Source organism: Mesoplodon densirostris, chromosome 1, assembly GCF_025265405.1.
Source record: "Mesoplodon densirostris isolate mMesDen1 chromosome 1, mMesDen1 primary haplotype, whole genome shotgun sequence".
Lineage (NCBI taxonomy): Eukaryota > Metazoa > Chordata > Mammalia > Artiodactyla > Ziphiidae > Mesoplodon > Mesoplodon densirostris.
In genome coordinates, this window is record NC_082661.1 from 23,500,222 (window position 1) to 23,525,083 (window position 24,862).

Below are 24,862 nucleotides of genomic sequence, written 5' to 3' on the forward strand. Positions count from 1 at the left end.
TGGAGTATTTATTACTCAGTCATGAAAAAGAATGAAATAATGTCATTTGCAGCAACATCGATGGACCTAGAGGTTATCATACTAAGTGAAATAAGTCTGACAGAGAAAGACAAATATCATATGATATTACTTATATGTGGAATCTAAAAAAATGATACAAATGAAGTTATTTACAAAACAGAAACAGACTCACAGACATAGAAAACAAACTTATGGTTACCAAAGGGGAAAGGGGGAGTGGGGGGAGGATAAATTAGGAGTTTGGGATTAACAGATACACACTACTATATATATAAAATTGATAAGCAGCAAGGTCCTACTATACATCACAAGGAACTATATTCAATGTCTTGTAATAACCTATAATGGAAAAGAATATGAAAGGAATACATATATGTAAAAGGAATATGTATATGAAAAAGAATATATATATGCATATATATAACTGAACCACTTTGCTGTACACCGAAAACTAACACAACATTGTAAATCAACTATACTTCAATAATAAGTAAATTAAAAAACAAAAATAAATATATAAATAAAAATAAATCAGTAGTCCTTGGAATGATTAGATTAAATATCTGGATATTACAGAAAAGCATCTAAAGCCCATCATTCAAATTTAAGACAAAATTTATAGTTTCCTGTGTGTATATAGCACAGGGAACTATATTCAATATCTTGCAATAACCTATAATAGGAAAGAATCTGAAAAAGAGTATATATATATATATATATATATATATATACACACTCACATATATATATATATATATGTATATGAATCACTTTGCTGTACACCTGAAACTAACACAGCATTGTAAATCAACTATATTTCAATAAAAAAAAATGTGACCCTCTCTCACGCTCTACTTCTAGTCAGATTTTTTTCCTTTTAAAATTTTGTTTATTATTATTGTTGTTATTGTTGTTGTTATTGCCTTTCCTCCTTCCCACACCCAGGGGCCCTGTCTCACCCAGGCACCCATCTCTTCCCTGCCCTGATGCAGTCACCTAACTGATCTCTCTCCTCTGTTCCATCTTCACACAGCTAATGGATCCATCTTACGGAAGCACACTTCCAGTTATGTCCCAAGTGACAATTTTCTCCTCCTGCTTATTTTTTTTATTTTTATTTTTTTTGCGGTACGCGGGCCTCTCACTGTTGTGGCCTCTCCCGTTGCGGAGCACAGGCTCCGGACGCACAGGCTCAGCGGCCATGGCTCACGGGCCCAGCCACTCCGCGGCATGTGGGATCTTCCCGGACCGGGGCACGAACCCGTGTCCCCTGCATCGGCAGGCGGACTCTCAACCACTGCGCCACCAGGGAAGCCCCAACCTCCTGCTTATTTTTGTCTCTCAAAACCTGCTGAGCTTCATCATATATTCATTTAAATAATGGTATGATTACATGGTTATTGAGGGCTATTCATTTTTTCCCATCAGTGTCTTGATTTTGGGGATCTGTGATACAGATCCTTACTAGCTTCTAATCATTTTACTTATCTTCCATTTATTTCTATATCTATATTATAGAAGCTTTAAGGCCAAGAGTGCATTTGAAATTTCCCTGAGTACCTCCAGACCTGGGAGCACAGGAAGAGTCCGTGAACTGAACTGGTCCACAGCCACATATTGGCCCTTGTTGCCCAGCCAGCCCCAGTTCCATATGTCGAATCCCCCAAGCCTGCCTCAAAGTGCAAAACACAACTATGGGGTGTGTGACAGACTTCGGTGACAGCTGGGGAATGGCCAGTGACAGATTTGATAAATCCAGCCTTCAGAGAGATTGATGGAGCCGGTGACGTGTCATCATTCCTGCTCTCTCTTCATCAGCAAAGCCTGAGCACTCAGCCTTGGCGCCCTTGTTTTTTGACCTTTGGGAACAGTCTCCATTAGCTCCCCGCAAGTTATGGTAGGATTGCATTCATCCATTCTGCTCCCAGGCCATGTTTATAGCCTCTACTCCCACGTCACTTCCCTTTACGCACCTCCACCAAACTGGGTCTCTTAAAGTTGACAAAAGAAGAACAAAGATACCGCTGTAACCTTTGCTGCTCTGTTTATTTGCTCACACTGACCCACTTGCCCTGGAACACTCTTTTTTCGCATCTTCAAATTAAGACCTTTTACTGTTTTCCTAGTCCCACCTTGAAAGCTTTGGCAGGTTCCCAGCTTCTTCCTGTCTTACATAAAGCCACCATAGCACTCTGGACAAAATATAACACTTACTATACTTTGTGTGTGATATCCCCTGAGAAGCTAGCTTTTTCTTTGGGGAACTTACGTCTCTCGGGGTTTGGGGGAGCTGGTCTGGGATGGGTCATCATGGTTCTCTATCTATCCCTGTACCTACCGGCCAAGGAGAAGGCTTGTGTCAGCGCTGGGTGAAGTTTTAGTTCCTTTATAATGTGATTTCCCCTAAGAGTGGGTTCTGGCTTCCTGTGCTGTGCAACTAGAGCAGCAGAGCTTATCTCTGAAGACCATGGATTTCTCTGGATTGATTTTCTTCCTATTGCGGCTGGGGGAGGAGAGTGCTTGATATTTGCAATGCCTTGGGGGCTGGCATTAGAAATTTATTTGAAGTCCTCAAGATCCCATCTCTTTCTTGCTAAAAAGAATGCAGTAACAACAGTGAGAACTGGAGAGTCATGAGGTGGATGAGTGCTTTGCACCCAGGCCATCCCTAGGGTGGTATTAGGATGAGGCAAATCAAATAGAACTGGCAGGGTTTTCTGTCAGCCTTTTCAGGAAGTGCAATTTGCAAGCCTCCTGCCTCTAAAATATTAAGGGCAGAGAAGGAAAGGGGAGGGAGCAGGCAACCTTGAAAAGAACCAACTGCAGGAAGTGTTCCTCCAACAAGGAAACCTCTGCAGGAGCCCACGTGGGGGAGACCCAGGGACCTGCCTCCTGATGGGAAAGTCACTGTGGGGACCTTTGTGGTGAAAGCATCCAATCCCATCAACCAAAGACTGAAACATGCTGTCACTCTTACCTTCTACCAAATGGTGTCCTTGCGCCAATTTCCTAGCTGCAAAAGAAAATTCCTAATGTGTACCTATCTAACAATCTAAAATGAGGGGCTGTATTGATCTCATTTAGAACTATGGAGAAGACTTTTTGGAGACAGTGGTGCTTGCAAGCTTTTGCGTTAACACAAGGAAGTGGAATTTCTATTCAAAGAAAGATGCCACTCTGCTAGGGATCCAACCAAAATGTGAATGGTAAGAAGATGGAAAATGAAAGTTGGAAACAGCTGCTCTCATACCCCACTTCTTTCAGCCCATCTTAATCTGCTATAGTTTAGGTATCCTGAGCAAAGTCAATGAATCTCACTTTTGCCCACCTCCAAGCTATTTGTCCTCCTGTGGCCTCTCTCTTTATTCTCCCTTGGAACCTGTGCCCCTCAGCCAACTTGCAGCCCTGCAGGCCTCTGGAGCATGACACCAGAGATGATTGTACAATTGGTTAAAAGCTCATAATAAAACCAACCGTTGAAACTGGATCCTTTGCAATTAACTGTATTTTTATCTGCACTCTTCTTATAGCAGACAAAGGCAGATGGGAAGAAAACAAGTCAATGTGAGAGACATCAAAAAAAAATAGGAGAAGGAAGGAAGAAAGGAAGGAAGGAAAGGAGAAAGGGAGGGAGGGAGGGAGGAAGGACGGGCTAAATCTTCAGAGGAGGAACATGGCAAGAAGTGTTGACAGCCCCAGACCAGCATAATAACGAAGTAGAGGGTTGGGCCCTGAGGCTGCTAATAGGTCTTGAGCATAGATGAACAGTGGGTTTGTGCTCATTAAGTTGTATCTACTGAGATGGGGAAGTGGTCGCAGATAGTTTAGAGTGATTCTAAACGGGAAGCATTGTCTGCCTTGCATTCTTAGTTAACCAGAATCCTTTCCCCCTCCTTTTCTAAAATGTCTACTACGTTTTTTCCCAATATTTTGTACCAGTGTTAGCAAAACAAAACAAAACTAAACCTCTCCAAGAATGGCCTTTGGGGGTTCAAGATAGAGGTTTAGTAGGTGAGCAGCCCTCTCCTAAAACTAGTTGAAATATTCTCTTCCTCCCCCTGATCTTTCTACCTCACTCGTTCTCTAGGCTTGGCACTGCTGGAGAAAGCGGCCGATGCTTCCTCTGATGTGACAGATAGTAATGATAGTTCTCAGTTCTGTGTTCTGACAGAACTGAGAAACCTTGGAGCCGGAGACAGACAGGGAGGGAAATAAATCTTACTTAGGTGCTGCCAACACTATGAATTTTATTAAAGGACATTGACTCGTTCTACACGGAAAGCCTTCCACTGGTGGCTGAGACATTCATTGGGTAAAAAAGGCTTTGATCGCACTGTTTTTAGTGGAGGAAAACTTTGCTGCCAGATTCTGCAGGTTTAATTAGCACATTATCTTGGATGGCTGTGAGTTGTTTTCTTCTTTTCTTGGTATAACATCAGGCTGGAGAATTAACTTCTTAGGGAGAAAAGGTTTGAAATAGTAGGTGGAGTATATAGAGCAGCTCTGTCTAGGGGTGAATATTCAAGACCCTGCCTGCAAGTCCTTGCAAGTTTCAAATGTACTGATATTTATAGTTTTGTTTGTTGGTTTTAGGTACAGACCTCTAGCTGTGGATCCATGGAAGTAAAACATAATTCCTCTGCTAAATTACCTTTGTCTATCCTTTGGGAAACCTGAGTGTTTTACTAGGTAGATCCATGGCTAGGCAATTTGCATGATGTAAAGTCAATACTTTTTTTTTTCTACCTTCATCATCTACTATGGGCTAGGTGCTCTATAGACACAGAAGGATGGGATTCCAGACACCTAAAAACTTTGTGATCTCATCAAAGAGGCAGTGAGTGATCTCAGATATTTTAGAGTGATTTTAGATAGGAAGGAATTTCTGCCTTGCATTAATAAAAGGCTCTCTTGGAAGGCTACTAAGAAAGTTAAATATAAATACGTGGACTACAGTTTGATAGCATTCCTTGTACCGTAATTCTTTGGAAATGAGGCCACTGGGAAATCTCAGTGTGTAGGAGAGGGTTCATAGAAAAGATGTCCTCTGATCTGGACTGAAAAAGAAGACTGGCATTGAGGTAGGCAAGTCTTGAAGCCCCCTCTGCCAGAGTGGGTAGCACCAGTGAAGGCATGGCAGGAGGCATGTGCCCATGTGTGAATGGAAAGGTGAGAAAACGAGTCCACTGACACTAAAGGGTACCTTTTGAGATAGGAAACTATAAAAGATGTCACTGAGCTGAATAAGAGAGCCTTGGTTTATTGGATTGTTTGGTGTACCCACTGCTTGAGGGGCCTCTGGATGCTCATAAATAACAAAGCATCCCCTTGAAGAGGATACAAACAATTATCATGGGACATACCTGACTGGTCCACAGGTTCTGAATCCAAGCCTAGGGGGATCAATTAAAAAAGACATAGAAGAAAAAAAATATACACACAGATGCTGGAACCCAACAATTCCTCACAGAGATGAATTCTGTGTAAAGGCAGAGATGGCAATCCCTTGGTGTAGCCTTAGGAGAGCTCAGAGTTTATATATGATTTTCAGAATATAGGTGGCGAGTCTAGCCTTCACAGAGAATTATTATTATTTCAAACCACCCTGATTCTCTTACATATGCATAAATCTTTATATATAAATATAGGTATTAACATACATTTATAAATAGATATAGGCACACACAGTGGTGTGATCTCTGTGTCCTTTAAACTTGTAGAAAGCAGTGCAGCTCTGGGTTTCAATTAAAAAAGATGGTGCAAGGGGAGAGGAAGTATCAGACACTCCGGATCAAGTGCTTGCTGTTGTAATCCAAGTCTGAATATCAAAATGCAAGTGTTCAGGACATGCTGGGAAACAAGAAGCAGGACGTGCACCCTCTGGCTGCTTGGGTTCTGAATCAAGAGGGGGGGTGTTGTCTTATCTTCTGTTATCTCTACGAGGGACGCTGTCTCCCCATTTCTCCTTGGTGCCCTTAAAATGAATCAAGCATGAAATATACCCAGGAAACCTTTCTCCCCCAGGCATGATGGGGCAGAAAAAAGTAATAAGACTTGAAAGAAAAAGCCACAGATTCTTCTTGGCTGGATGCCCAAATACTCTGTACTTGGGGCCAAGTGAGCTGCTCGCTTTGGTAGCCAAATATTTCAGCCTTTTTTTGACTTCAGGATGTGTTTTGATCCAGTGGATACAATGTCGTAGTAGCAAGCTCTTCCAAGGGTCAGTAAGTACCCACTTGAGCTGACTTATTTCTTGGACATGGCTGGTACATCTGCAGCCTTGGTGAGTCACTTGGTGAGTCATTTGACCCTTCACTGAGTGCTGGGGCTGGAGAGGGAGGACAATCATAGTACTCAGTACAGAGTGACTCACCATCCATTCACTGTGGGACTTGGCAAATGCAGTGGTGGACGACTGCGATGTGAGTGGGTTACAGACCAGGCACATAGCAGAAAGGAGATGTTCCAAATGGTATTTTTCCAATCAGCAGCCAAATGTCCATGGGAACCAGAATACCTAGAGTAATAGGAATCTCTGGGCTGCCATCAGAGGACACGTCTAGAGGCAGAAAAGGTTCCGTGGTGCTATAAAAATTACTGGAGAAGAACAGGGGTATGGAGCAAGCCAGCAATGAAGAACGAGATGTAAGAGAAGAAAGACCTTTGGAGGGGAAGGAGTATTTGGAGGGTTAGACCCTGTCTCATGAAAAGTGTTTCCTTGCAGTTGCCCTTGGAAAGCACTGAAGCAGTGTAGCAACTGGACTTGAAATCTTCAATAACCATCAGTAAAATGGCTATAATACTGGCAGTGATGGTGTGCGGATTAAATGAAGGAATGCAGGAGAAGCACTTGGATCATAGTAAGAGCTTAGTCCATGTGGGCTGCTGTTAGAGCCTGAAGTTCCTCTGCTTCCTTTTTAAGAAAACAACACTGGCTCCTCTTCCCTGCAGGATCGATTCTGGTCTCCCTAACTTGGCCTTCAAAGCCTTTTTCAAGTTGCCCTCAACATTTTCATCTAAATTCATTTAGATAAGCCAGGCTTATTCATATACCGTCCCTGCATTTCTCACCTTTGACCCACGTTGTTCCCTTTGTGAGTAACGCCCGTCCCATTTTTGTCAGTTTGAATTCTGCCATTCGTTCAGATCCCAATTGAGTCCCCACATATCTCAGAAGCATCCCTGATGGACTTCTGAGTCTCCTTCCTTTGCATTCTTTTATCACGGGTGGCATGCTCATTATTTCAGTCAGGTTTTGGTTATACTATTGGCTTTCTGAGAGCCAGGTCTAGATTTTGGACTTCTTTGTATTCCAGACAACGGTCTGCCTAGGCTAGGGCCAGCGGTACAGCTCACCAGGCAAAACGGGGTATGAATCCCAGTTCACTCTAATATTTAGTGGCATGTGATTTCCAGCAAATCCCTTAATCTTTGTGAGCTTCAGTTTGCTCAACTGTAAAATGGGGATATTAATGTCTGCATTCTGCCTTGCAGAATGTACGTGGGGAGTAGAACTGATACCAGAGTACTCATCTGGCATAGAATGGGTGCTAAATAAATGGTAGATATTATTATTGTTAATAATAATAATAATAATAAAAATAATCCAGTGAACTGATGTTTGTGCATTCAATGTACCGTAAAGTCGTGGTGTTGAATACTTTCTGTTGTCCACAGTTATACAGCTCTGCTGAATTTGGGAGAAGGTGGCAGCTTATCCAGGAAGGGGTCATACCGAACAGATTCTACTGGTAAGTCTCACTCTATTTTCTAGCACATTTAAGATATCACCTGTGTAAATGAGCATTGGAATCTTTTCCTCACCCAGAACTCACATGAAGTCTGTTCTTATTGGGTTACGCACACATCCCCTAGGGCAGAAGGTGACATTGGAGTGGTAAACATCTTAAGGGAATGTTAAAGCAGTGTCATAAATCACTTAACAAACCCAACATAAATAACTGAGATTAATGGACAACAGGGGCTTTGTAACTGTTGTTCTGTTATATTTTGATGAGACTTTGAGACAGACACTTAAGAACATTTTAATAGTGACTTTTATTACTAAAAGCGTGATACACACATATACGGCATGTTTGTATAAAGGCTTTCAGTGTAAATAAGTAGATCTTATTTAGTCTAAAAGGCAGATCCTTGTCCAATTCCTGCTTTCAAGTCTTCTAGACATTCTCATCATCAAATGGGATGCAACCAATGTTTTTAATTTCTTACTTATCCTTCCATAAATGTTCTCTGAATTACTAAATGCGTGTAAATATAAATATACATATTAGTAATTGTTTTTTCTTAGTCAGCTTTGACTGCTATAACAAAATACCATAGACTGGGTGGCTTGAACAACACAGAAAAGGAGGCAAAGAAAGTAATATTCTTTTTTTTTTTTACCTCCTGAGCCCATCCCCCTGGTTAAATTAGAGGTGGCCTCCCTCCCTGGGTTACTACAATTGAAAAGAAGGGACAATACAAGTTCCTTTTAGCTACTGAGTTTCCAAGGGCCTAGATCCCAGCAAAATAAGAACAAGTACAAAGCATTCTAGTGTAATGTTGACATTACTTATCAATCCCTTTAGAATTTACCACCTAAACCCTATAAAAGATGTGATTCTGCCTTATCCTAATTTATCTAATCTGCCTATGGAAAAGGCATCTAGGTTGTTTCCAGACTTCTGCTAGTATAAACAGTGCCCTGCAGAACTAGCTCAGACAAGAGTTTAAATATCCCTTGTTCACATCATTGAGAATCATTGTTGCAATGACCTTTTAGGAGCCAATGAGCTTCCTGCAGCTAGGACAGTAAAAGCTGTCTCCCCTTTACTCCTCCTGAAATCACACTGCCTCTCGTCATGCCTTGGGACTTCCACATACCTAATAGCTTCCCCCACCACTCCAATTCTCTCACTTCTAAGAGGAATGCATTTTTATCTTTCTTATTTTCAAACACTGCCCTAAGACCCTGTGGGATTTGAAAGCCAGAGAACAGATAAATCTCTTAAGACACTAGTGAAACTGCCTGAAAAAGTAAAAGACAAGTCATTTGCAAACAAACTGGCTCAAAGTTAACACATAGAGACTTGTATATGGAAAGATACTTTTTCTTTCCCCATCACAGAGACATTGATAACTAAATAGGGTTTCTGTTGCTCAGAAATCATTCACCTCTTCCCTGCTGCTCCCACTCAGGAATGGCTGAAGCTTTGTTTTTGGCATCTAAGTTGGATGCCCCTCTCCAGGAATTCAGTGGTAGCTGTCACTGAGTCTCCCTTCTCTGATCAGCATTTCTTCTCTTCCTCACTTATTCATTTTGTCCCTTATTCATGAGATACCTTGCATCTCCATGTGTTTTGCCTGTAAATTATAAAGTCACTTTTTGGAAAGCAGGTCCATACTTTTTTCTCTTTTACTGGGTGTTATATGTTCATAGAAAAGCCTCAGAGAATAAATAAATAAAAGACCAAACTAAATTAATGTGGTTCCCCTGGTTTAACCTGGAAATGAAGTTGATGCTTTGCCAATGAGAAGGTATGAGGGACAAATCATTCCTTAAGTCCTGCTTCCAAGTGACTGAATATATCTGCATGTGGACCCAGCAATTGAAGGCAGAAAGTTGCAGTTCTCAAGTGACTGGAGAGAAGTTTGTTCCAACCAATAGAAACAAAGAAAAACACTGACCAAAAAAAAAAAAAAAAAAAAAAAAAAGGATGAGAGAATTTCCCATGTTAAGCGGTACAGGGTACACAGTATCTTCTAACTCACTGAAGGGCTTGTTTACACACAGCTTTGGGAGGTGAACAAATCCATCATTGCTTTGGCTGGTAGTAATTGAACCCATTCTTATCTGTTCTTGGAATGGGGTTCTTCTGTCTGTAAGCCTGATTAGCAAAGCCCTTGTAACCAAATGTCATATCATTATCTTTATAAAAACGATACACATGATCATATATAAATTCTAATTAATCTGTCTGTTGAGTGAAATGAATGATACCCCTCCTCTGCCTCTGGGAATGGAGTCTCTCCATTCAAGTCCTGATATTGTGATAGGCATTATTCAAACTTAAGCAATTTAATCCTCAGAACAATTCTATGAAGTAAGCCTTGCATTATCATCCATAACAGATCGGGAACCTTTGGCATGGAGAGGTCAAGTAATTTAGCCAAGGTCACACAGCAGAGCCAGGATTCAAATGCAGGCAGAATGGCTTCAAAGCCCATGAGCTACTAAATCAGTGGACTCTATTGCCTAGGCCTCTTGGAATTTTTTTTCTGGGCTGGAGCTGTGAGCCCTAGAAATCTAGCCCATTCAGGCAGATGAGTAGAGAAAATCCAAAGGTCTTTTGGCCACCATGCCTGCGTGTGTATCTCTCCAACTGGGCTTGGCAAATGGCCTTCTTGGGTTGTTTAAGCTAGGTTGGTTTTTTCCAGAGAAAGCATGAGACCTTGTAAATTGCACAGTGCACGTTGACTGTTGATGAAATCTCTTGGTCTCTGGCCACATGGTATGTATTTTCTGACCCTGAGCAACTTCCTAAGGCTGGCAGAAAAGGTGTCATTCAAAGCAGTATTTATTAGACCCCTGGAAATCAGTTGCTTCAAATTACACGAGAACTATAGGGCTATCTAGGATCATTCAGCAAGCTTAATTGAAAGAAGCTCTCGTTAATCATTTCTGCTTGAAACCTGGCTGTGGGAGTGTAGAGGTGACTAAGGGGAACTTTTCTAGTGCTAAATTGAATTGACGGGTGACCCTGGGTAATAATATAGCATTTCCCATGGAGAAAAATGAAGATGAATTAATATCTTTTCCTCATCACCTAGTACACTTAAGAAATGTCTTTATTTTGGGTGGCAGTAGTAATGCCACCCCTGGAAGTAATCAGTGGCAATTGTGAAACAATTACGGAGTGTAACAGTTTATCCTTGGATTCACGGTGGTTGTTGACAGTGCTGTCATACTGACATACTTATGAACTTTCTTCCAAGGAGTTTAAAGTGCTTCCAAAACTGATTTACATGTTTAGGGCATCTTATAAAACATATTTTAGCACAATATTGCCCTTAATAGAATAGGTGTCTTTTCATTCAACTAACTGCTGTAGCAGTCTTGTTCTTTACTATGTCAGAAATCAATTATACTGGGAGGCCGTACAGCCTGGAAGTTAAGGGGCTCAGAGATACTGAGGTGTGAGTTCTAGCTTTGCCATTTACTAAGTAAGGGGTCATGGAGAAGTTAAGTTCTGTGTGCCTCAGTTTTTTTCCCCTGTAAAGTGAAGATAATTAATACCTACTTAATCAAATGAGATGTTTCTTGTGAATTGGTTGTATGCCTGGCGTCTAAGAGTTGTATTAAGTTCCCACTGGCTAATAGTCATATTATTAATAGTAGCTGACTTTTTTTTTTTTTTTTTTTTTGCGGTACGCGGGCCTCTCACTGTTGTGGCCTCTCCCGTTGCGGAGCACAGGCTCCGGACGCGCAGGCTCAGCGGCCATGGCTCACGGGCCCAGCTGCTCCGCGGCATGTGGGATCTTCCCGGATCGGGGCTCGAACCCGTATCCCCTGCATTGGCAGGTGGACTCTCAACCACTGCGTCACCAGGGAAGCCCAGTAGCTGACTTTTTATGTCTCTTAGTTTTGTTTCTCCCCCATGTTGGCTTCATTCTCAGGTCGCTTTCCCCATTCGTAGCAATGATGGACGTCATCAGCTTTAGTCTTACAATCTAACAGTTTGGAAGCTCCATCAAACCAGTCTGCCTCTTTCCTCATGTTTCCAGGGATTGAATCCCAGTAGGCTGCATTACTCATGTAGGTCAGACACATATCTTCCCTGGGAACTGAAATAGGAGATGGTGTTGAGTCCCAGTTAAACTGCGTGGCTCAAGGTTGGAGGAGAGAAGATTTCTAAAAAGGAAAAAAAAAGAGAAAAAGATTATTTTATCATAAAATAGAGGGATAGATTTTCATTACGGAAAAAATACAGATGGGAGAACTGAGTGCCAGCAAAATACTATTCCATATTAGGGATTTGTATTTGTTAATTAACTATACACAATGGTCTGGGCACATGATAAATCATGCCCTTTGATCCTCATAACAGGATTGTGAGGTAGGGATTTCTACTCTCATTTTGATGAAATAGAAACGTGATGTAGTTTACCCAACATAAAATGTAATACAGCCGGGTTTTGAAACTTGGTCTCTCGGGGTCCAGGCTCTTGCTTGTGATAGTAAAGATCAGCTCAAAACTCAAGACTTATTTTCCACCTGTATCTCCCCCAATAACTGTTAGTTTAACAGTTGGATAGATAAGAGACAACGTGTTGCATTTGACACTGAAGAAGAACATGAAATGGAGGACCAATGTTAGCCAAATGCCTTGAATAAGTGAAGCTTTTGCCAAAAGCCAAGTTTACTTTTAGAGGTTGATGAATGTGGTTTGTTGGCATCTGATTCGAGTTTAGGACAAAGCAATGGAAGGCAGTGTTCGTTAGAAACCACTCAGTGATCTAGTATCTATGCAAAAGACAAGGCAACCTTAGAACTGTTTCAGTTAATTAAAAATACATTCAGGGCTTCCCTGGTGGCACAGTGGTTGAGAGTCCGCCTGCCGATGCAGGGGACACGGGTTCGTGCCCTGGTCTGGGAAGATCCCACATGCCGCGGAGCGGCTGGGCCCGTGAGCCATGGCCGTTGAGCCTGCGCGTCCGGAGCCTGTGCTCCGCAACGGGAGAGGCCACAACAGTGAGAGGCCCTGGTACCACAAAAAAAAAAAAAAAAAAGAAAAGAAAAAAAACATTCAGGTGTACCTTATTGATTATGTTGTTCTGACATATAGGGGGCTGGCTGGAAACAGGGACAGCTGAATGGCAATTGCATGTTTTCTGTGACAAATTCACACATGGAAAATTAAGAGTCGGCTCGACAATGAACCTGTTGTTATTCTGGAATGCCATCTTGTTTCAGTGGTATCCTTCAGGGGGCATAAGACAGCTGTATTATATAGCAGAGGGATATAGGGATACTTCCGGCTCCATACTCAGTGTGTTTGAGCAAGTTTCCACATTCTCATTCATCCCCATTGTTCAATGCCAGTCAGTATGAATGACTCCCCATTGCACATCTTTGGCAACAAGTCCCATTTCTTGAGCACTTACTGTGTGCCTAGCTCTTTGCTGTGTGCTTTGCATATGTTGTTTTAAACAATCCTCAGACCAATGATGTGAAATGATTTATTGATCAAAACTCCATCAAGACCTGTGATAGAAAAATGCAACCTGTTTTAAGAAAAAAAAAATTATAAGCAGTATTGGCTCATGGATCTGATAAATCAGGTCTAACTTTTTCTAGACTCTACTTGATCCAGAGGCTCATTGAAGTCATCAGCTCTTTTCTTCTTTCTTTCTTTTCTTTTGTTTCCAAAGGCATTTGTTTTTATACTGAAGTATAATTGATTTACAGTGTTGTGTTGGTTTCAGGTGTACAGCAAAGTTATACATGAAGTCATCACTTCCTACCCAAGGTCCTCTTATCTAACCTCAGGCATAAGAGGCAGATCCATAAACTTTTTTTTTTTTTTCAGTACGCGGGCCTCTCACTGTTGTGGCCTCTCCTGCTGCGGAGCACAGGCTCCAGACGCACAGGCTCAGCGGCCATGGCTCATGGGCCCAGCCGCTCCGCAGCATGTGGGATCCTCCCAGACTGGGGCACGAGCCCGTGTCGCCTGCATCAGCAGGCAGACTCTCAACCACTGTGCCACCAGGGAAGCCCAGATCCATAAACTTTTGTTACTATATCTGGCTATAGTCAGAAAACACTCTGGGACTTAAAATAGTTTCCCCTCTGTGCTGATTCATGGCACGACTGCTCATCATCTAGTCCTTGTTGAATATTGCTGCCAAGCCAATTTCACCATTTTATTTGCCTTGTTGTTTGATAGCTTGTTTTATATTCACCAGGTCACCATGACCCTTCCTCTTCTTCCTTCAGATATGCTGGCATTCAACACAGCATCTCCAAGACTTCTAAGCCACTCACACCAAAGGGGCTTGGAGGGGATATGGCATGAGATGACTCTTGTCTCTTTCCCCAGATGGACTTAATGGATTCAGTAACAAGAGAATTCTCTCTACTTTTCCTTTCTCAGGTTTTGCAAACTGGAAACGGGGTGAAGTCTAATGATATTACAAAAAAACCACAAATATATATATATGTATATATACATATATATGTAAAATGTAATGTATAAAGTAAAACTCTGTGCTATCAAAATAACTAGAAAATATGATACTGTATTTGACAGTATTGGATTAGATAGGGTGTATGGCTATTTTTTAAAGATACTCTGCCTCATCCTTCACCCACATCTATGAAACTAGTTATTTTCTGCAGAGAACATCTTAAAAAACACCATCACTCGCTTTCAATTTTATGTGAGCTGGCAGTGGAACATCCCACCATTCAAAATCAACTTTTTCTAGAGCTTCCATATTTCTGTATTCCCTATATCCTAGCCTCAGTGCCTTAGAGTCATATTCAACTCTGTTCTCTTACTCACTCTTAAATCTTTGGGTTTCCACATCCCATTGGTTCTAAATCAGGCAAGTTATATCTGTCCACCTCCTCTTCCACCCTCCCTAGCATTACACTGGTTCAGCATCCCCGTCACTAGGAATAGTGAAAAGGCCCCTCCATCCATCCCCTCATATTGTAACTACTGCCAAAGGAGTCGTGTAAGCATTTCCCTGATCGAGTGTTTGCCCCATTCCTCATTGCCTACAACATAAAATTAAAAAGAGTAAGAATGTAACCAGGTTCTTGCAAACCTGGGTTCAGATATATATTTTCTGAGCCAACCACCATGCTCCTAGTTCTTTGTGCTAAATTCCAGAAGGCCAGATAAAAAGTCTAAGCACTGGTTCATCTATGGAGAAGTCTATACCTCTTATCTCTATGGTTTTATACAACTCTTACCTGGGGATAAACTGTCCTTTTTTGTTTTTGCAGTGATTAACCTTATTACCTACTATGTATCAGGACAGTTTTGGTCTTTGAATGCAAAGACAATGTATGAGGGTATTTGTCATTATTAGGATCACAGTATCAGACCTTTATGGCCTTATGCTGATGGCTGTGTCTACCATGTAGCCTTCTTTGATTCTTGCTTCTTGTTTTTCTAGGCAAGAAGAACCTCTTTCTTCAAATTTAAATGTGATTATGTCATAAATAAAACATAATGTGTCATAGCATGTGTTGTATTACAGGTCTGTGTGTGGGATTGGTTGAAAGAGTACAGGCTTAGAGCCAGCATATGAAGCTTCAAATCTGAGCTTCACTATCTACTACCTGGGTGATCTTGAGAAACTACTTCACCTGCTCGAGCTTCAGTTTCCTTATTCAAAGGCTTATTTTGAGAATGAAAAATGACATATTACCATAATTATTATTAAGTAACTTAGCACTTAGTATGTGCTCTATCTTTTTATTTCCTCATTTCCATCTCCTGATGGAGGATAAGTTCCTTAAGGACCAAGACTCTCATTAATGTATTTCTATCTTGTGTACAACAATAAATGGAATAGTAGAAACTGTAGTGTGTGCACACATACACACACACACAGAAATTCATCAAGTACACATATATATGTATATGCACAAACATAAACCTCCAGTTGAAACTCATCTTGAATGGACTTGATCAGGGAACCATAATAGATGACCTGTTTTTCCTTCCAGCCTGAATAGGTTAGACTTCTAAGCCATTGACGCCATCAAAGTGTGTATTGAAAGGTGGGGAGGATTCTAGATCAGTAAAAGGAACAGTTTTCTATGCAGTAGGTTGTTCATTAACTCGACAGGCTGTCCTAAGGAGTCATGAGATCCATGTTAGCCGAGGAATTTAAAAAAAAACAGTGTGGCTGCCTCCTAGACTGCTCTCACAGGCAGCTGTGCCGTAGAATACTGACAGATCCTCTACACACTTCAGAATGTGGAATTCAGGTGAGGAACTCAGAACCCTCCGTCCTTTAGAGCATGGACTTTATTCTCTCTTCTCTGGCAGTCTCTTCTGGTTCTGAGACTATGAGCTGAACCATGTGCGTGGCTTGGGTAAGGAGCAGAGAGAAGTAGCAGGAAATCATTCCTGAGATCACATACCAAGAGCTCCAATGGGGCATTTCTTGCACCTATACTAGGCGTGCTGGATAAGAGGATTTTCATTATCCTCGAGAGGACTGGTGTTTTATCTTTTTTTTTTTTTTTTCCTGTTAAAGAGCTCCACTTGAGTGCTATTTCCCTATCCACTTGCACCTTCCTGCACTTCTTTTTTTTTTTTGCGGTACGTGGGCCTCTCACTGTTGTGGCCTCTCCCGTTGCGGAGCACAGGCTCTGGATGTGCAGGTTCAGCAGCCATGGCTCACGGGCCCAGCCGCTCTGCGGCATGTGGGATCTTCCCGGACCGGGGCACGAACCCGTGTCCCCTGCATCGGCAGGCGGACTCTAAACCACTGCACCACCAGGGAAGCCCCTTCCTCCCTTCTTAATCTCTTCCTGTGATTAGCAAGTTTTCCCTACACATTAAGTTAAATTTCCCCTGCTACACTGTGAGCCCATCACTTTTCTCGTGACCTGCATTCGCTAATGGCCATTATTGATTCCTCTCCTCCTTGATGACTTCTTGGCTCCATGGACTGTAACTCCTCTATCTCTGAGCAACTGAGATTCAGTCATTTCTCTAGATTTCCACTAAGAACTCTTACGATGGCAGAGTACAAGAGATGACAGTGAAAGAGTGAAAGAGGGGAAAATCCTCATAATTATGGCTTCCTAATTTATACTAATATTAAAAAAAATTGACTTATGCCCTAGTGATCAGACTTCATTTAGCCTTCAAGTTCAAGAGCCTGTGGGTGTGTCCAGTGTCTGTGTATGTGGTTTCCCTTGCTCAGTTAATCATTGTCCACCTTTGTATGTTCCATTTAGCCAATAAGAGATGTTGTTTGGTGTTTCAGAGTGAGGGATCTGGAGTCAGAATGCCTGTGGTATCAACAGAATCCTGTTTTCAAGGGGTGTGATGATGAGCTATTTAGTTAACGTCTTTAAGCCTTATTGTCTTTATTTGTATCATAGTCAGTGTCTTCCTCATATATTTGTTGTCAGGATTAAGATGAGATTCCAGGTTATACTCTAAACACATAATACATGGTGAATAAATATAACCTATTATTTAAAAGAGGGATAGGACAAGGTGGGTATTAATGAGTTTCTGCAATGTGGCCATCTCACTTTGATATTTGATTTAATAATTTATACTTCCAGTGGGCATTTTTAATGTGTGCATGAGTTTTGTTTTTGTTGCCCCAGAATTAAGAACAATGGATAGAAAATCAGCTTACTGTTTTATTTTGTAGCTTCTCAGATAGTTGAAAACTCCTATCTTACAATTCATTTAATTTACATCAGTTGAGTCATTTTCAGAGCTAACTCCTGGCCATAAAGATAGAGGAAACAGCCCCTGCCCTGAAGGGGGCCTGAAGCTGCTGAGGTGGGGTTGCAAAGGGAGCCCCCAGAGAAGTCTGTGGAAGGATATTGCCCCTGCATAGCTGCCCCTCTGTGAGTTTGCAGCCAAACATCTGGCTTGATGCCTAAGGTCCTAAGACTGGAAGTTTGGAAGAAAAGCTGGACTTGTAATTGTGAAGGGAAGAGCAAGGACAAACTCGATAGAAACTTCCAGTCCTTCTGCAGTGCCTCCCACCACCTCTAGCCAAAGGGACCTTCAGAGTGAAATAGCCACTACTTCCCTCCTGCCTTGCAGGTGTCACACATATTTCCTTTCAGGCCATTGTAACTGGAAACCATACAGAGACTCTGGAAAACATAGTCACATCTTCGCCAGGTTGATCCAGTGCAAAATCACCAGAGTCCACCCCTTGAAAACTTGGCACCTGTGCACATCATTTTAAATCATGTATGACTTCCAAATGAAAACAAAATTATGCATCTACCTAGCATGAGAGAACCCCCCATACAACTTAAAACATGATAAATATCTTCCTAAAAAGATGAAAAAATAATTGCCCATGTCGGGAATATCCTTGGGTGATATTCTTCTTCTAGGGAGTCATACTTCCCCTTTCTGTATTCCATAAGTAAAATACCAACATGTAAGGTCAGCCATCTTAACATATTTTATGTTAAAACAGAGGAATGGGAAAGAGGAAAAAGAAAGGAAAAGATTTACACACACACACACTCACACAAATATATTTATATTAAATTAGATGATGATGGGTCTCTAGGGAATGGCTCCTAAGGAAAGGAATGTTTCTGTTAATAGGCCAAAGATGAGAAGAAACTGACCAAAAATCTAGGATAGTAAAGTGCCCAGAATGGTACCTGGTATACACCATGTAGCTTCAAATCTAAAATTTCATTAAATGAGGATGCACCCATATTTTGTGTATCTGTCAAAATAATTCTGCCTATTAAACTTTATCATTTCAATGATTTTAAGACACCTACTAATTTAAGAGATGTTAAAATAAAAAAAAAGAGCGTTTTGGAATTGATGAGATGGGTGCACAATAAATATTTGTTGAATGATTGAAAGATGAGGAGTGGATACTGGAGATGAGACAACCATAGATATTTATTTTTCAAATCAAAGGTTAGATAGGCTTGTCTAAATAGATAACTAATGAGATATGGAATGGTGAATTCTACACAGGAGGGTAGTGAAGACCCAGAACCTGGATCATTTGACTGGGTAGGAATGAAATGCAGAGTGGGCTGAGGAAGATCTTAAAAGCAACAGTAAGATGCTGACTAGCCCTGATGTGTTTATGCATCAGAATCTCAGGATTCTTAAAAAACTTAGGGCTCATCATATCTGACTTCTGACTTGAAGGAATCCCTTCTACAAAATTCTAAGTAAGTGGCTGAAAACGGCCCTTTGGATTAAGAATGGAATTTTGTCTATCTGTCTGTCAGGATCTGTCTTCCTCTAAAGACAATAACTAGAGGAAATACACTAGTCCCACTGTTTTTTCATTGTTGGCTCTGGCACTTAAAACATCAACACCTCTAAAACAGAGCAATTCCATAATTTAGAGAAAGCTGTCAAGGTTTTCACAGGCATGGCAAGATGGGCCCTGGGGTGGCATGGGGGGAATGGAACTTGCTGCAACATTTGTGAGATTTATGGTAAAGGGTTTTACATGAGTGTTGAAGTTTAAGGCAGATAAATCCCAGAAGACAAATGCCACCAGTAATTGAATTACAAAGCCATTATCATGTGCTGAGCAGAGCAACTTTATGACTCTGTTGTGACAAGATGAAACTTGTTAGAATATTTATGTGCCTGGGATAGCTTCTGCATCACCAACCCCAACCCAGAGAACAAACTAGCTCTTCCATGTGTCTCCTATGAGCAATTAGCCTTCCTGAGTAATTCAGTAGCCAAGGAAAACGAGATGCTTGAGAGGAATCTGAAACAGCCATAGCGTACAGCCAAACCTCACATCTGACCTCGAATTTCAACAGCTCCTGGGTCCAACATATTTACGTTGTCAGCTGAAATCAGGCTTTTCCCATGGTAACCAGGGCAGCCCTAGAATAAATAGACTCTGGCTCTCCACACTGTTTTCTATTTCTAAACAAATGGAGAGTAAAAACATCCCAGTAATAAGAGCCATGTCTCTGATCTTAACATTTCTTTAAAAAATCAAACAACTTCATCTTTTGTGATTGTTGAAATCTATGAATCATACACTCTTGACAGTGGAAATGAAACAGTATTTTACCTGCTTTACAGGATGAAATGACAACAGGACCAATCCACTCCTCGTGGTAACAATGATTTAGTTACAACAGATTGTCTTCCTGTTTATAGTAGCTTTGCTATAATAGAGTCTATCCTTATGAGATGTGGGTAGTTTTCTCTCCTTAATTTTTTATTTTGAAATAATTTTAGAATTGCAGAAGAATTTCAAAGAATAAGAGAGTTCCCATAAACTTACCTCATGCTAACATCTTATATAACCATGGTGTGATATTCATAACTGGGAAATTAACATTGATTTAATACTATCAATTAAACTGGAGACTTTATTTGGATCTCTCCAGGTTTTCTACTAATGTCTTTATTTTTTTTTCCCCCATCTAGGATCCAAATAAGAATCCTACATTGCATTTATTTGTCATGTCTTTTTTTGTCTCCTCAAATCTCCCACTTTCCTTGTCTTTGATGACCTGGACAGTTTTTTTTTGTTTGTTTGTTTTTTAATAAATGATACTTAGAGACGAGTATTTATTTTATTTATTTATTTTTAGAAGATAATTAATTTATTTATTTTTGCTGTGTTGGGTCTTTGTTTCTGTGTGAGGGCTTTCTCTAGTTGTGGCAAGCAGGGGCCATTCTTCATCGGGGTGCACAGGCCTCTCACTATCGCGGCCTCTCTTGTTGCAGAGCACAGGCTCCAGAGGTGCAGGCTCAGTAGCTGTGGCTCACGGGCCTAGTTGCTCCGTGGCATGTGGGATCCTCCCAGACCAGGGCTCGAACCCGTCTCCCCTGCATTAGCAGGCAGATTCTCCACCACTGTGCCACCAGGGAAGTCCCTCTGGACAGTTTTGAGGCATGCTAGTCAGATGTTTTGTAGAATGTTCCTCAGATTGGGTTAGTCTGATATTTTTTCATGATTACAGTGTTATATATGGTTGGGAAGAAAATCACAGAAATGGTGTGCCCTTATCATGACATCGCATCAAAGAGTGCAAGATATCAATATGTCCTACTACTGATGATGGTAACCTTGATCACTTGATTGAGGTGGTATCTGCCAGGTTTCTCCATTGCAGAGGTACTGTTTTCCCTGCTCCAACCTCTATTTGTTGGAAGCAAGTCCCTGAGTCCAGTTCCCATGCCAGGGAAGGAGAATCAAGCTCCAACTCCTGGTAGAAGGAGTATTAAAAACTGTGTGAATATATGTCAAAATCACCATGATCATTAAATATGTTGAGAGAGATATTTTGAGGCTATGTGTTTTGCTCACTAATCTTAGGACTCTTCAATCTTGCCTACAACAATTATGACTGTGGTATTCTAATGGAAATTTTCCATATTGATAATCTCATATATGTATTCATTGGAATTCTTCTGAAGGAATAATTGCTCCATTTGACAATTTATTTATTTATAGCACTATTTAATTGCTCAGCCAGTGAGGTGACCAGAAAAGACAGTGAATAAGCCCATTTCTGGATTATGTTTTGTTATTTCTTCTTCACCTCAGGAATCTCTGTTCTTTGGTGATGAGCCTATGGTCAGATAATCCCTGTTAGGCATTAAGGTGCCATTAATGTGCCACCTGCTAATTCAGGGCAAGACCTCTCTGCCTAATAAAGTCCTTCTTAAAGGAACATTTTAAAGTCTGACCTGGGATGAAGAACTCCTCTTTGTATTAAAAGATTACTGATAAGTATAATGATCCCATTGACTATTACCCCACCATTCTAAAACCTCCCAGAGGTGACTACCATTATGAATTTTGAATGTGCATTTCCAGTAGCATTTTTTTTCCTTTTATATACATTTTTGCTTTGGGTTAATCAATAGACAATAGTTAGATAAATTGGGTATTTTCATTTAATAGATTGCGATAAAGCAGTTAGAGATCTCTCTCATTAATGTTATGTTCTGGCATGGAACAGTCTCCAAGATATATTATTGAGTAAAATTAACAAGTTGCTAAAAATACATAGGGTATGATACCACTACAGTTTTAAAAGATAACAAGAAACCTCCTTAAAAAAATATTGTGAGCTCCTCTTTTACCTCAATCCCACACTCTTTGATCACTTAAAGTATATTTCTCTATATCTCATTGGCACTGTTGTTTCTGTCTGGGGATCAGGCTCGTCATCTGGTCAGATTCCCTGGTGTCTCTCTAGATCTTCTCATCTGTATTCAGGAAACAACAAAGACAAAGATGGGGAGGGGCTATAAAAGTGGTGAAATAAGAGGGAAACAGGAAATGCAACCAGTGGTATAAGAAGCAAAATCATTACATTAGAACAAGGGAAAATGGGAAAGGATAGGGAAGCACTGTGGAAGAATGGTTTGCCTCGACCGATTTAGAAGAATGGTTGATAACTGGAGAGACGTGCTGCTTACTTCTAAGCACTTTCATTTCTCTATCAACTTTCAATTTTATTTCTACCCAGCACGTCATGCAACAAATCTCACCTCCCACAACCATCCTGAGCTTTATGTATTCCTTCACTCTAGGTCAGACACCCCGTTCCTTGCTTTGCTCTCCTACACACACTTTCTCTGTCTGTCTTTCTGTCTGTCTCTCTCTCTCTGCTCTGCCTTTTGTTGTAAATGTCATAACTTAACAGTCAGGCTTCTGGTTTGGGGAGTAAAAATGACAAAATGCAGAATGTAAGGAGCTTAAGGATGTTGGCCATGCGGATTCTCTGTAACCATTATGCATAAAAAAAACTAAGCATCGTTTTTATTTTTCTGTCTATTTGTTATTTGTAGTAGCTTCCTTTATTTCTGGGAAAGAAGAAGGCAAGCAAGCATGTTTCTTAAGCTTACAGGGGAGGTTAAAATGCCACCTTTAGGCTGCTTTTTTTTTTTTTTTTTTCTTTTTGCGGTATGTGGGCCTCTCACTGTTGTGGCCTCTCCCGTTGCGGAGCACAGGCTCCGGATGCGCAGGCCCAGCGGCCATGGCTCACGGGCCCAGCCGCTCCGCGGCATATGGGATCCTCCCAGACCGGGGCACGAACCCGTATCCCCTGCATCGGCAGGCGGACTCTCAACCATTGCGCCACCAGGGAGGCCCTAGGCTGCTTTTTATTTATTTTTTTCTAGCTCATTTTCCCCACCTGGGCAGGAGATGAGACCTCAGGCTAAGCTGCTTTGTTCAGGAGTAAAAGTTGCAGCATCAGCCAGGACCTTCCTGACGATGTTTGTCTTGAGAGCCTAACTGTAGCATTAGGTGAAGAGGAAACCCTTGACTACAGAAGAGGAAATCAGGGTATCCAGCCACTAATACAGGCTGGCACTTTGCTGCTTCTCTCTGTAGCAGACAGAACCACTCGCTTCTATGGGCTTTATTTACGAAGAGCCTGCAGGAACATGAATGCTCCATCTAAAACAAAAAAGGAGGAGTGCAGGTGTCTCCAACTCCCCAGCCTCTGCTCCTGTGCACATCTCTCCGCATTCCTCCCTTGGCCATTAGCTGCAAATCTAAATCTGAATAAATAGATGCTCTCCTGTCGTCACGGTGTTTACTTTTTAATACTTGCTCTGCGCTTATCTATATCAGGGCATTTTGTGGCTCCTCAGCATTTATTGAGCAGTATATTAAGTTGGTATAAACTCAGACAAAATGCCAGGAGAATGATAAACTAGTGACATTTTTGAGTTTCTCTGTGGAAAGTGTCTACAAAGGCTGCATGTGGCTGATTGTACTTCAGAAGGCTGATGTTGCACTCCTCACTTCATGGCGCGCTATATCAGAGGGAGTGTTTTATTTGCATTCTTGACTATGATAATCCTTAGATTTTATTCCCAAACAGCTCCTAAATGTGAGCACCAACTCAAGATGCTGGAAACGGAGATGCACGAGGCTGACTTTGTCTTGTTTGTATCAACAGAGCTGAGTCTAGTATGTCCTAGAGGGCCTTCACCTTATGCTTTCCTTGGGAAGGGAGACGTACACATAGATAGATAGGGGCACAAGTTCTTCTTTTCAACCATTTGTAAACTTATGTGCATAACTTTCTTCAGTGGCATCATGGGGCTTTTAGGATCAAATACAACACCTTAGCATGATATACGCAGGGCCTAAATTTTCATTTTATCTGCTGCTGCTCTACTGTGAAAACATTAGATCCACCATGTTGACTTAACTCGTAGACACGTCTATGGATCAACCTCTCTCTGACCTGGGACCTTTTTACTTGATATTTATCTCTAAGGAGAATGTTCTTCCATTCCCTCTATCCATTGATCATATCATTTCATATCCTTGAAGATTCAATCTATTTACTGTAAAGACTTACAGGACATTCATGCTCCTCCGGACATTTCTCCTATGTCTTCAAATACCAACTTGAATATTAGAACTCTTGTTTCATTGGATTACTGTCTCTCCCATAGCTCTAAAGCTTGTAAAGCCAGGGAATCTGTAGCCCTTGTTCTTACTATGTAATAGAGCATTAGAGTGTTTCACTAAATAAATAAATGATTTTATTTATTCATATAGTTGATCTCTGGGCTACTGACCCTTTTATTTTGTCTGTTGATTTACGATGATAAATCATTTTTGCTAACGGGGTACCCCTGATATCCCAAGAAGCTTTTATTACCAACACAAATTTTAATTTTCATATGAGGATTAATTTTCACATCAGGATTAATATTCCCCATCTATCTACACACCCTTGCTGTGTGTCAGGAATCTGCTTGGTACTTTAAGATGTATATTCTAGGAGAACTTATTTCAGTCTCATTTTATCATTAAAAAATAAAATAAAAGCACAGAGATTGTTAAGTCACTGACCAAGTGTCACACACACAGATAAACTGATGAATGCTGATATGGCTGGTTGTGTACTTCTCCTTTATCCAAAAGCTTTCAGTAAACATTGATTGAATATCTATATATAGCATGCATGGTACCTGACACAGAAAAACAGAAAGGTTTGAGCTTGTCTGTCAATAAGAAGGACAGACAAAGGAGCCACCACCTGAAATATGGCCTAATTTGTGCTATGCAAAATATGTGCACAGTTCTGGACGTCTGAGAAGGGATAACCAACTTA

General features: G+C 41.1%; 1 protein-coding gene across 7 annotated transcripts in view; it reads left to right on the top strand.

Moving 5' to 3' along the window:
* The window catches only part of SORCS1 (sortilin related VPS10 domain containing receptor 1), a 572,111-nt gene that overhangs the window by 369,196 nt on the left and 178,053 nt on the right, over window positions 1-24,862 (top strand). For all 7 annotated transcript variants that reach the window (XM_060099829.1, XM_060099837.1, XM_060099849.1 and 4 more), the window contains exon 5: window positions 7,699-7,772. In XM_060099829.1, the coding sequence (XP_059955812.1) occupies window positions 7,699-7,772 (74 nt within the window). The remainder of the gene's footprint in view (window positions 1-7,698; window positions 7,773-24,862) is intronic.